Source organism: Periophthalmus magnuspinnatus, chromosome 12 (genome assembly GCF_009829125.3).
Source record: "Periophthalmus magnuspinnatus isolate fPerMag1 chromosome 12, fPerMag1.2.pri, whole genome shotgun sequence".
NCBI classification, from domain to species: Eukaryota; Metazoa; Chordata; class Actinopteri; order Gobiiformes; family Gobiidae; genus Periophthalmus; species Periophthalmus magnuspinnatus.
Window position 1 is genome coordinate 1,441,544 of NC_047137.1, and position 13,881 is coordinate 1,455,424.

The 13,881-nt window shown below is 44.4% G+C and overlaps 2 protein-coding genes across 2 annotated transcripts in view; both read left to right on the forward strand.

Annotated features, from left to right (window-relative positions):
• The window catches only part of krr1 (KRR1 small subunit processome component homolog), an 87,891-nt gene that overhangs the window by 37,382 nt on the left and 36,628 nt on the right, over positions 1–13,881 (forward strand). The gene's annotated exons all lie outside the window — the stretch shown is intronic.
• Positions 1,403–9,942, forward strand: LOC129456703 (uncharacterized). The gene is made up of 10 exons (XM_055225764.1): positions 1,403–1,671; positions 1,752–1,812; positions 2,490–2,644; positions 2,804–2,868; positions 4,079–4,172; positions 5,116–5,385; positions 6,024–6,320; positions 7,355–7,606; positions 8,707–9,030; positions 9,824–9,942. The coding sequence occupies exons 1-10, from the start codon at positions 1,602–1,604 to the stop codon at positions 9,940–9,942; spliced, it is 1,707 nt and encodes a 568-aa protein (XP_055081739.1). The 5' UTR covers positions 1,403–1,601.

Consider the following 13,881-nt stretch of genomic DNA (forward strand, 5'->3'; position numbering starts at 1 on the left):
GTACAATAGCTTTACCCAAATATTCACTGATGGAACAAAAAATCCAGATACAGATGTGACAGGTTTTGGAGTAGCTGTCCCTTCCAAAAACATTGGGATTAACAGGCGAACATCAGATGCCCTGGGAGTTTACACTGTAGAGATGGTTGCTGTGTTGGTGGCACTAAAGTGGGTAGAGATGGCGAAGGTGAAACAGGTGCTAGTGTGCTCTGACTCCTCTTCTGTTCTTTCTAGTATTCAGTCTCTTAGTCAAATACTAGGGACCAGAAATTATGTTTGATATATTGACCTGTATAACCAGACTTAATCAATGTGGATGTCTTGTTAAGTTTTTATGGGTGCCAGCTCACTTAGGTATTGGAGGAAATGAAAAAGTAGATAAACTGGCTAAAGGATCCCTAAGCAAAATGAGTATTGAGATGACTATCAAGAGCAGCAAATCGGAGGCAAAGAGTCTGATCTGGAGACAGATCACTAAAGAGTGGCAGAGGCATTGGGATACTGGAGTAAAGGGCAGACATCTGTATCAAATTAAAAAAGAGGTGACAGGGCTCAGTGTACAAGGGGGGTGCAGGAGGGATGAAATGTGATCACAAGTACTGAGGCTGGGACATTGTGTGCTTAACGGGACATTACACATGATAGGGAAGCACGGGACTGGGCTGTGTGAGGTGTGTCAAGAAGAGGAAGAGACAGTGGAGCATATGTTTTTAAGGTGTAGGGGCTACAATATGGAACGGGAATCACTGAAGGAGAGCCTGGGAAAACAGGGACATCAAGCATTTTCACTGAGGAGTGTTCTAAGCTGTGGTAGTAAGGGCCAACTAGGAGCAGTGGTAGCCTTTTTAAAGGAGACCGGTGTTTATTATAGGATCTTGAAATAGATTATATTATCTTACTTCATTTTTTTTTTTTTCTATTTTATTTGATTTACTTTAGCATCAGATTGTGAGCCTATTCTGTCCCATACTCCGGAACAGTAGGTGGCGGTAATGCTCCTATACAATGGTTGCCAACTGCCGTAAAACAACAAAAAGAAGAAGAAGATGACTGCTTAATGTTCCACAGTATATGACATGAAATGTCGTATTTCATTCCTCGCAATCATTTCCTTGCTGCAAATCTGACCTGCAACTTGACCTGGTAGCTTGTTGCCATGGGGATAGATAAATTTAATGCCATACTGTGGAACATTGCAAGCAACACTATAATATCTTCATGGAGAAAAGCAGCTGACGAATCAATCACCACAAAAGTGTAGTACATCCTTTAAAGTTTTGATATAACCATATTGGCATGACTGATGTTTCAGGATAGAACATTAAATGTCACTATATAAATGTAAAATAAATGTTTAAAAATCCACTTACAAATCATTAAAGGTCAGTGATAGAATTTCCCTGGAGCAGTGAATGCAGCACACACCTGTCACTCATTAGGACCATGTGACTGCAGCCAGTCCCCCACATGCATACATACATACATACATACATACAAGTAAGTTTTACTGGGATTTACAATGAAATACTTTAAACAAACAAGATAATCCTATTTAATTATTAACCAAAATAGTTTACATTTTCCATCAAACCTGAGCAGAAATGTCCTTTAGAAGCACTATCCTTGTTCTGAGCAGCTTGCTGTTGCTGCTTCCACTTAGCATCTCTCTGGGTGAGTAGTGTGGTATTTGTTTGTTATCATAAAGCTGCTAGAGTGAAAAGTGTCAACAATGTTTCAATCTACATTTTTAGGGCGCTGCAGTGATATTTCTTTCTCTATTTGTTGGTTTAACAAGAATCATGGATTGGAAAGGTAAGTTTGCCAAAATAATATTGAATAGTATTGAATAAAAAAAAAAAAAAGGTTTCACTTTTACATTGAGAATGCAAATGGCTAAGTTTCAGTAGTCATGGACTGCTGTTAGTAGCAAAAAATGGACTCAAGTAAAAGTACTGTTAAGTCAAAATAATACTACTCAAGTAATGTAAAGTGTAGTGTAAAAAAGTGACCTGGGAAATTACTGAAGTAAGAATCAAAATATTTAGTAAAAATGCTGCTCAAATAAGAGTAACTATCTTATTTATAATTTGAAAATAATGTAATTGGAATAAGAGAGAAAAAAAAAAGAAATGATGCAAAAAAATCTGGTATTTTCAAAGATATCTGAAGGAGCACTGCAAGAAACACAAATGTTCAAATTTTTTCATATTGTCAACTTTTGTCACCACAACTTTTACTTAAGTAAGCACTGTTGCACTGTATAATATATAACTCTAGTACAAGAAAAAGTATGGGATCTGAAAACTTACATAATTATTTGAGATTTATAGAAAGAAAAAAAAGACTATGGTAAGCAGCGTGTTTGTTTTTTGTTAAAAATAAAAAATTGAAAACCTTTTTAGAGTGAAAATGGTTAGTTAATTTGTATGTTGTTTTGTATGTTTTAAATGTATTTTGACTTTGTTCACTGATGCTGCTTTGTTTTGCAGTCAGAATTATATTATCTGGCTCAATGGCACAGTAGTGGGATCCATAAGCAAAGCAGAGAAACTGACCTCACTGACGGTGTATCCGGGTGTAGAAAACAAGCTCACTCTTCAGTATGAACAAGCCAGTATCACGTGGGCCTTCACTTTAATCCAACGTGAGTAACATGGTTCAAAGTCCTGGATTCTGCATGATTATACAGCATTTAAAGTCAGATTAGCATAATTAGGGCATTTGGAGTTGTGCTAAATACACTTACTATACTTAACAGTGTGCTATCAGTTTGTTTGTTTTTTCCATATATTGTTTGTTATAGGCACAAAGCACACCAAAATCAAAGGCACGGTGAAGCCAACAGTTCAGCCATCCAGGGCAACACAGGTAATGTTTAGTTTTTATTTGAAGAAACAACTTGCCGAGATATTAAACTCTTGGTAGAATATGGATTTTTAAAAATGTATTAATTCATTGTTTGAATGATATTAAGGAAAGGTTTAACTATCTCTGAATTTATTATATCATATATCAATCTTAACTACAGTCACACATTAAAATGAACTGTACTCCAGCTCTTTCGCTGCTGTATGACCATTTAAATAAATTTACCTGTAATGCTGAATGCACGCTTCAATACTTTACAATGATGTGAGTCTGATCCCCAACTTCAGATGGACGTGATTGACAAGTGGATTAGCTGTTGTGGAAAAATAACTATTCTAGATGAAAAGTAATCCATTTGTGAAGCCCAGTGAGTTATGAAATACAAAAAAGGTTTATTCTTTGTTACATCAGATAAAGACAGGACAGGGCACAGACCTCCCTTGGCAACAGACAGGTAGCCTTCCGGGTTCCCAAGTCCCTCTGAGTGTTTCTCCTAGAGCATCTCTTCTCATGGTCCTTAGTCTCCGCATTTACATTTACAAGGACATATAATAAGAATTTTTTCTTCACAACATGAATATACTTAAATTCCCATCACATAGCCAATCAAGGACATGCATGGTCCATCTGTATGAAAAAAAATCTGGCTGCTTACAAGGAAAAAAAAAGAATTCATCTATCATAACAAATTTCACAGGGTACTGAAAAATGTCAGTTTTCTGCAGATTTAATAATGAGAGAAGCACTAAACTCTGTTATTCTAATTGCACGACAGCATTTGGTTGAGTGGTGACAAGACTAACATATCTCTGTGTAAAACCACCTTTTCCTCCCTATATCCTTCTGGACCTGCCTGACAACTTATTTGGCTCTCTACAAATCAAATCTTAACATGCTACTATTAAAAGTAAACATTTGCTTTTATTTGTATTTTATTGTATTTGTATTTTTCCCCCCTGTCCACAATCCTTCTAAACTAGTCGATGCAATACCTTATTTGTGGAATGGAGTGGGTCATGGTATATAACAGGTTTGACTACCTGGAACCTTTCCTACCAATAATCCTTATATCAAAAGGTGTTGTATCCAAAAGCATCACAGTTTGCCCAAAGTCCCACTGTTCTGTATAACTCGTATAAGAAAGCACTGTAAACCTGTAACCTGTACCTGTAAACCTAAAACTGATGATAAATGTGATTATTTTTGTCAGAGTTTCCTGCACAGGCTGGGTCCCTCGGAGGTCTTCGCGTGTGAAAACAGTACCTTGTTCTTCCACCAAGAGGATGACTTCTTTCTGGCCATTGGTGAGAAACATTCCACTTACATTTTCCTTGTACAGAGACGAGAGGGTGAAAAATAGTGCTCTAAAATACTGATTTGGTGGTATAGTATCTATATTGTGGTCTGCTGTATCAATATGTCACAAAGTGATGCTAATGCTAAAAATGACTATTATGCCAATGCCCACTTCCTGGTTTTAAAGTGTTTTATTGTCTGATAATCAGATTCAGACAGCATGCAGCAGATTTTAGTCTCAAGAGCTGCTTACACGATATATACTGTCTGGACAAAAAAAAGGTCACACTCTAATATTTCATTGGAGCGCCTTTAGCTTTGATTACAGCACGCGTTTGCTGTGGCATTGTTTCGATAAGCTTCTGCAATGTCGCAAGATTTATTTCCATCCAATGTGGCATACATTTTTACCAAGATCTTGCATTGATGATGGTAGAGTCTGTCCGTTGTGCAAAGCCTTCTCCAGCACATCCCAAAAATTGTCAATGGGGTTAAGATCTGGACTCTGTGGTGACCTATCCATGTGTGAAAACAATGTCTCATGCTCCTGAACCCCTCTTTCACAATTTGAGTCCGATGAATCCTGGCATTGTCATATTGAAATATGCCCGTGCCATCAGGGAAGAAGAAAATCCATTGATTGAATAACCTGGCCATTCAGTATATTCAGGTAGTCACCTGACTTCATTCTTTGAGCACATATTGTTGCTGAACCTAGATCTGGCCAACTGGAGGAGACTCGTACCTATTTGCTTAGTTAAATCCAGGTGGTATATCTGTTCTGGGGAAAGACAAAGTTATCTGAAATACATGGGCAAAATTGGTTATTCAATAATATAGTGTAATATAGTATAATATATCCTGACCCTGTGATTTTAGCTTTTGTATTCTAGATAAACATACCATTCTGATTGTATTGTGATTATAACATTATCATTCTGTTCTGATCAGGCTACACTCGTCGTCTGCCATTGAAGCTGGAGTCTAGGAGTAGCTCCATGCTGCTGCTGTCGTGGGGGGACCCTTTGCCTCCATCTGCTCTAGTGACGGCTCACTCGGTGTTGCTGTACGGCTCTGAGTTGACCTCCTTCTCCCTGCAGCGCTGGGAGACCACCACACACCCCCACCACCGGTTCACAGCGCTGGACTCCTGCTCTGTGTATGTGGCCTGTGTGGAGATACCAGGAGCCCACTCACTCACTTGTCTGTCCACTATCACAGGTAAACATTTGAGATGATGGGGAAAATGTGGTTGTAATATGTGCCCACAACAAAACAAAACCATAGACCGTATAAAGAAGTGGGCTAGGTGAGTGTGACATCACTCATAGCATTCGGCTCCAGTCAAGTGAAGCTCATCAAGGCTAGCAGTTATAGGGGTGAATTTGGAGCAGAGTTCCATACTTGGAATTGTGACTGTGAATATTGTAGCCAATCCAGAACAAGGCTGTTGAAGGTAATGCCCCTTCTCACCGGCACCATTGGTTTGGCAGGGAGCGGGCACTTAACAGTGTTGCTAACACTAACATGAGCGATCTCGGGGAAAGAAGGCACCTGATTTGTCTGTTTATTAATGTTCATATCTTCAATCATGGACAAGATAGCGAAATTAAAAACAACAGGATCATGTAGAGGTGGCAAATATGAACATTTTAAGATCAAAATGGCAAGGCTCACTGCAGCAGTTACAGAGAGAAGGGTGACAGTTTTTCAAGAGAATTGGAGTTGATGGAGCCTGAAGTGCGCCCATCATCTTTTCCAATTTGGACCATGGCTGCTAGCTTGTTAGCTTTTTTGAAATATGCAATACAAATAAAATGGCCTGGCTTTAATTTGATCCTCACATTTCCCTCCTCCAGACCCGGATGAGCCCAGAGATCTGCATGTGTCCTCAGTGAACAGCAGCAGTTTATCTGTGTCCTGGGATTGTCCACTGAACAGGAGGTACTCTGTGTTCCTCCTCACTGTGTATCACCACTCCTCCCTCTCTCCCCTCACCCCTGTGGAGGAGCAGAGACTCTGGGTCCAGGAACCTCAGCAGTGGACCTTGTCAGACCTGCCCCCATGCGCCCGCCTCAGTTTCGGGGTGCAGACGGTCTGTGTGAGCGGAGCAGAGACACGATATAGCCCAGAGATAAACCACAAGGGGAACTCCGGTGAGGAACAAACTACAATCTACTTGTATAATTTAAAGATGGCAAACCTGACTATTCTCTTGTAAATAATAATGCTGCATAAGTATTGCGTTTTTCCAGACACTCAAAGCTGTGTTAAGATTTTATGCATTATTCATTCACTCCACTCTCTACTATAGAGTCTGCCCCGGGACAGACTGACGAAGACAAGGCTGCCAATTTGTGCTATTGGCCCCTGTGACCACTACCAATGCTCACACACCACATTTATACTAAGGCCAGACACTTCACCCACCTTGCCAAGGATACAAAAGACACATGCAGAATAGATTAACTCCTCCAGCTAAGGTAGTCCTCATAAAGACTAGCTCAAGATGAGTCCCTAACAGGTTGCCCCAGTGGCATCAAAGGATGGGTCAAATGCAGAGGTCAAATTTCCAGTAAAATATACCTTAACCTTAAATATGGTACTTCCCAGTGGTCTCCCAGCCAAGTACTAACCCAAGGCCCAACCCTGTTTAGAAACAGGGCTGAACCAAGTCTTGCTTGAGCTAAATTAGAACCATTCATTTACACCAACTATTGTTCTTCCCTTTTTAGTCTTGTTGCCCAACAGTTTTGCTTCACCCTCTAGGTTATGTTGTGAGTCCATGTTAAAGCTTAAAGGCCCTCTGATTTTTGTTTTGGTCTTAAAAATGTGAACAACAGAACTAGTTAATTTTAAATGGTTTGCAGTGGTCCAAAGTTATTCTTCACTTAAACTTATGGATTGATGATGAGTTACGATGAACTTTCCACAACTTCCAGAAACCAGAGCGAAGTTATGCCTTAACAGTAAAGCTAACAACAGCTCGCATGCTAACCTCACACTTCCTGATTATCGGACAATAAAACCCTTATGATGCAGGCAATACACAGCTGACTTATTTTGACCTCAAGAGCTGCTTATACAATATATCTGTATTGGGGCAAGACACATTCCACTCATATACATAGGGGGAAAATCTGGCACAGGGCCTTTAACATTTTGAGCACTGCATCTTTGTCTTCTATAGATCAGTCGGACATCTTGACCCTGGCTCAGTCGTCTTCTGGTCCAGACTGGTACTCTGTGAGCTGGGAGGTGAGCCAGCTCTCCTCTGTGTCACGGTTCAGGGTGTCACATGATGCAGAGGAGCAGGGGAGCACCCTAAACACCAGCTTCACCGTGAGGGGTCTGCAGCCCTGTCACACCCACTCTGTGACTGTAGAGGCACTGTGCGGGGAGGGGACAGTCATGGACGCCCAAACCATACAGGTGCACACAGGTACGAGTCCTGGGGGAGGTCAAATTATATGACAACATTCTACAGGACTAAGGTTAAACAAAATAAGTTTGCAACTTTTTATTTTCATTTTGGTTGTGTGCACTGAAAAACATGATGCACAAAACACTGTGAGCGGGCTTACATTTTCACTAACCTGACTCTTATTTGTCCTGGAGTGCCTCCTGCTTGTTTCTATGGAAGTGTTCCTTTGGTTATAATATTCCACAGGATAGCATAAAACATATCTCTTTCCATGGAGAATGTTCCTTAGTATGGTTTTAACTTTCTATTTCCATGGAATCCTGCAAGCTACATACTATACCTTTTTAACTCTGTCAAATAGTTATTGTTATCCAGGTATTTGTAATGTTGCAAGTTCAAGAGCAGAATACAGTAATATTTGAGGGTTTTGATTTGGTATATAATGGATAGAAACTCAATAGTGCTCTATGTAACTTTTTCTGGTGCCGCCTCTCCACTGATCTGGCCTGTAACTTGGCATAGTCATCTTCTTGTCTCCATGGACATGCATAACTATAATGCCATACTAGGAGCTTTGACCAGAAGTTACATAGTGCACCTTTATGTGATCCATGCTGAATACCTATTGAGTTTCTGGTGCATTTTGGAGTGAGGCAGGTCCAGTGAACTAAAGTCTGAGAAAAGTTCTATGGCACAATCAACTACTAAGATGGACTGCTCTGTCTGAAGCTCTGTTACTAAGGTTTAAACTGCCAGAAAAATTTGACAGAGGGGCTGAACCCGGATATACATGTGTGTGCGTGTGTGCGTGTGTGTGTGTGTATATATATATATATATATATATATCATGTAGCAAAGCATGAATATGCAATGTACAAATTTCATAAAATTTCATTCATTAAATGAATAATTAACATATTCAGTTTCAGTGAAAAACACAACATAAAAACTCTGAACAAGGTTTACCTTTACCTATTTTAATATAATTTGTTCATGTTCAGTGGGCCAGATTTATAAGCCCAAAGGGCCGTGTGTGGCCCTCGGGCCATAGTTTGCCCATGTCTGGTTTATGCAAATGGACAAAAAAATACAGTATTTCTAACTTTTGTGTCCTCCAGTTCCTCGTGGTGTCTCTGAGCTCCAGTTTCTACCCAATGAGTCTGCCGCTGTTTGGTCTCCAGGCTCAGAGGGACCAGGCGTGTCCTTCATGTTTGAACTGTCCCAGGCTGATGGAGGAAAGGTGCTGTGGTCCGGCAGGGTGTGGGAGCCACACCTCCCCCTGTCTGCTTTGCAGGGGGTGCTCTCATACCGCCTGTCTGTGTGGGAGCAGTGTGAGGGCCCAGGCTCGTCTCACAGAACAACACTGGAGTTTAAATCTGAAAACTCCACCACGCTGCAGCCAAGAGGACGACCTGTGAGACCCAGCTTCAACAAACCACGAGGTGAGGCTTGATGTGAAGAGTACTTTAGTTATTTTCCTTCTCTGAACACAAATATTCATGTAATTGAGTACATTTTTGAGTAATTGTACTTTGAGTAAATTGTTAAAGGTACGATCTGTAAGATTTTGATTTTAAATTTCATAAACATGAGCTAACTGTGTCCCCAGATATGAGGCAAACCTACTAATAACAATTCTAATACAGATGTATTCCTGATAACAAAAACATAACCAAGTTGTTTATAAGAAAAGAGATGTTGGGGTTGCCAGTTTCAATGCTGACATCCAGTTGGTTTAAACTTAAAAGGACTCTCTGATCTGAATGGGCACTACCTAAACCCTAGTAACTGCAGCCAATCATGAATCAGTGCTAGTGCAGCCTCTGCAACTCAGTTCACTCACTGAGCTGCAGAGGCTGCACTAAGCTTCTGCTGAAGGCTTCTAAGCTTTCACATGAGGCATGGCCTGTCCACACACTGAGAATGAGACAAACTTGTATGTGTGCTCTATCTGCAGCTTTAGGCTCTGACAACAGGGGTTCAGTTGTGATTGTAGAACCTTTTTTTTAAGTGTATAAGCACAGGCTGCATACACTTAAGGTTGCATTAAATTATAGCATAAATCATCTGTATTATTATATATCATGTCATTTATCTTTTACTGATGTGAGAGGAAATAATCGCACAGGCACACACCACATATATTTAAGTATTTCTCAACGTTAGGGTGATGATGCCAGAGGCTCAAATTGGCAGCCACAGTTCCTTTAACCTTACCCTCCTTGTGTGTTACAGAGCCTAATAATATCATTGGTCTGGTCGTGCCCTGGACTCTCCCTGAAGAGCTACAGGACAAGACCTCAGAATCATGGGCTCAGATGACAAAAATCTTCCAATACAGGGTGACTCACTAAATACTACTACTACTGTGTCTTAAATGTGTTTTTAATGTCAAAATAATTTGTGTGGTCTTGTTTCCATGGCAATTGCCAAATCCATCCATCCATTTTCTTCCACTTATCCGGGGCCGGGTCACGGGGGCAGCAGTCTAAGCAGGGACTCTCAGACTTCCCTCAACCTGGACACGTCCACCAGCTCCTCCGGTGGGATCCCAAGGCGTTTCAGGACACGCTGGAGGGACTATGTCTCTCGGCTGGCCTGGGGTCTTCCCCGGGGCCTCCTCCCGGTGGGACATGCCCAGAACACCTCCCTAGGGAGGCGTCCAGGAGGCATCCTGAGCAGATGCCCGAGCCACCTCAACTGGTTCCTCTCAACGTGTAGGAGCAGTGGCTCTACTCCGAGCTCCTCCAGTGTGACCAAGCTCCTCACCCTATCCCTAAGGGTGCGCCCGGCCACCCTACGGAGGAAACCCATTTCAGCCACTTGTATCCGTGACCTTGTCCTTTCGGTCATTACCCAGAGCTCATGACCATAGGTGAGGGTAGGAACGTAGATTGAGAACTTTGCCTTTGGGCTCAGCTCCTTCTTTACCACAACGGGACCGATACAGCGACCGCATCACTGCAGATGCTGCACCGATCCGCCTGTCAATCTCACGGTCCATCCTTCCCTCACTCGTGAACAAGACCCCGAGATACTTGAACTCCTCCACTTGAGGCAGAGACTCACCACCCACCCGGAGAGGGCAAACCACCTTTTTCCGGTCGAGAACCATGGCCTCGGATTTGGAGGAGCTGATTCTCATCCCAGCCTCTTCACACTCAGCTGCAAACCGCCCCAGTGCCTGCTGCAGGTCCTGGCTTGGAGAAGCCATCAGGACAACATCATCCGCAAACAGCAGAGATGAAATCCTGTGGTTCCCAAACCAGACCCCCTCCGGCCCCTGGCTGCGCCAAGAAATTCTGTCCATAAATATAATGAGCAGAACCGGTGACAAAGGGCAGCCCTGGCGGAGTCCAACATGCACCAGGAACAGGTCCTACTTACTGCCGGCAATGCGAACACAGCTCCTGCTCCGGTCATACAGGGACCGGACAGCCCTTAGCAAAGAGCCCCAGACCCCATACTACCAAAGGACACCACGAGGGACACGGTCGAATGCCTTCTCCAGATCCACAAAACACATGTGGACTGGTTGGGCAAACTCCCATGAACCCTCAAGGACCTGATGGAGAGTATAGAGCTGGTCCAGTGTTCCGCGACCAGGACAAAAACCACACTGCTCCTCTTGAATCCGAGGTTCGACTATCGTTCGGATTCTCCTCTCCAGCACCCTGGAATAGACTTTACCGGGTTTGCCAGAATTTCTTTGAGGCCGTCCGATAGTTCTCCAAAAACCCTGAGTTTTTGCCTCTGACTGCCCGAGCCGCGGCACGCTTGGCCCGCCGGTACTCATCAGCTGCCTCAGGAGTCCCACGAGCCAACAAGGCCCGATAGGACTTTTTCAGCCTGACGGCATCCCTTACTTCCGGTGTCCACCACCAGGTTCGGGGATTGCCGCCGCAACAAGCACTGCAGACCTTACGACCACAACTACGAGCAGCCGCATCGACAATAGAGGTGGAGAACATGGCCCACTCAGAGTCCATGTCCCCAGCCTCCCCCGGGATCAGGGAGAAGCTCTCCCGGACGTGTGAGTTGAAGACCCCTCTGACAGAGGGCTCCGCCAGACGTTCCCAGCAAACCCTCACAATGCACTTGGGCCTGCCAGGTCTGTCCGGCTTTCTCCTCTGCCAGCGGATCCAACTCACCACCAGGTGGTGATCAGTTGACAGCTCCGCCACTCCCTTCACCCGAGTGTCCAAGACACGCAGCTGGAGATCAGATGACACGACAACAAAGTCGATCTCCAACCTAGAGTGTCCTGGTACCACGTGCACCGATGGACACCCTTGTGCTCAAACATGGTGTTTGTTATGGACAAACTGTGACTAGCACAGAAGTCCAATAACAAAACACCACTCAGGTTCAAATCGGGGAGGCTATTCTTCCCAATCACGCCCCTCCAAGTGTCACTGTCATTACCCACATGGGCATTGAAGTCCCTCAGGAGAACAACAGAGTCCCCGGTTGGTGCACTGTTTAGTACCCCTCCCAGGGACTCCAAGAAGGCCAGGTACTCTGCACTGCTGTTTGGCCCGTAGGCTGACACAACAGTGAGAGACCTGTCCCTGACCCGAAGGCACAGGGACGCGACCCTCTCGTTCACCGGGGTGAACTCCAATACTGAGCTGTGGGGCAATGAGCAAGCCCACACCAGCTCGCCGCCGCTCCCGCGGGCAATGCCAGAGAAATGGAGAGTCCAACCCCTCTCAATGAGTTGGGTTCCAGAGCCCAAGCTGTGTGTGGAGGTGAGGCCGACTATATCTAGCCGGTAATGCTCAACCTCCCGCACAAGCTCAGGCTCCTTCCCCCCCAGCGAGGTGACATTCCACGTCCCCAGAGCCAGTCTCCATGTCCGGAGAGCCGGTCGTCGAGGCCCTCACCTTCGAATGCCGCCCGGATCTCTCTGCATCCGCCCCTCATGGCTCCTCGCGCAGGTGGTGGGTCCACGGGAGGACGGCCCCATGCCGTTCCTTCAGGCTGGGCCTGACCGGGCCCCGTGGGGAAAGGCCCGGCCACCAGGCGCTCGCTGCCGAGCACCCACCCCAGGCCTGGCTCCAGGGTGGGGCCCCGGTAACGCCAGTCCAGGCGACGTAACTGGTCTTGCTGTCTCTCTCCTCATGTAGGGCTTCTGAACCACTCTTAGTCAGACCCGTCTCCCAGGACCTGTTTGCCATGGGTGACCCTACCAGGGGCATGAAGCCCCCGACAACATAGCTCCCAGAATCATTAGAGTGCTCAAACCCCTCCACCACGTTAAGGTGGCGGTTCAGGGAGGGGCAATTGCCAAGTGTTATACTATCTCTACCTCAATTCACCATGGAGATGTTGCTTTTCCTCATAAAATAGTATTGCCAAGTGTTATACTATTTTATGAGGAAAAGCAACATCTCCATGGAGAATTGAGGGTTATCCTCCACCCAAATTGCACAGTGACCCTTTAAAACTATCCTGTGATTAGAGTGGCCCACCAGACTCTGTTGTATTCTCACATATCACCACTATCTACATTACTGCAAGCAGATAGTGTGCCAGCTTTGGCCTGACAGAAGACCAGAGAGCACAGGTGAGAATGTACAAAGGACTGGTTGGGTGAGAAGAGGGGGGAGGGGCCAGGGCCCAGGGCCCAAGTGAGGGCAGGGGCTAGATGAGGGGTTACGTGAGAGGAGGGGAGAGAAAATTAACACTAACTAAAAATAAAGCTAACAATACAAAGACAAAATAGAAATTACAATATCAGAAAAAAAACAAAAAACTCTCAACTAGTCGAAGGACTGAGTTAAAGTCACAACAATGACACAGTGATGCAGAACAAAAGTGGCATGCTGTTCACTGACGGAACCCAGCAGCAAGGAGTAGCAGAGGTGTCAGTTTAGGGTGTGGCAGCTGCAGATGAAGTGCCAGGAGTGTCTAGACTCTAGTCGTGCAGGTCAAATGTGGCCCTCCACATCATTTTATGTGGCCCTTGATACAGAAACAGTTAGTTAAAAATAATTTATTTTACATTTGGCCCTTTGAGAGCAGCCAATTTGGTGATGTGGCCCTTGGTGAAAATGTGTTTGGCATGATGCCCTAGAGCAGAGGTGTCAATCAGCATGTAGGATACAGGAGCCAATCAGGTGCCAGCTAGACAGCAATGCACAAATCGCAGGAGAGGTCTGTCGGTTCGAAGCACACAGGAACAGGGATCAGCAGCAGGGACAACACCTATTGCTGTAGGAGAAGCTGGAGGCCTGGGGCTGTAACAGGGGAATAGGTTACACTGCCATCAACTGTTAAAAAAAACAATA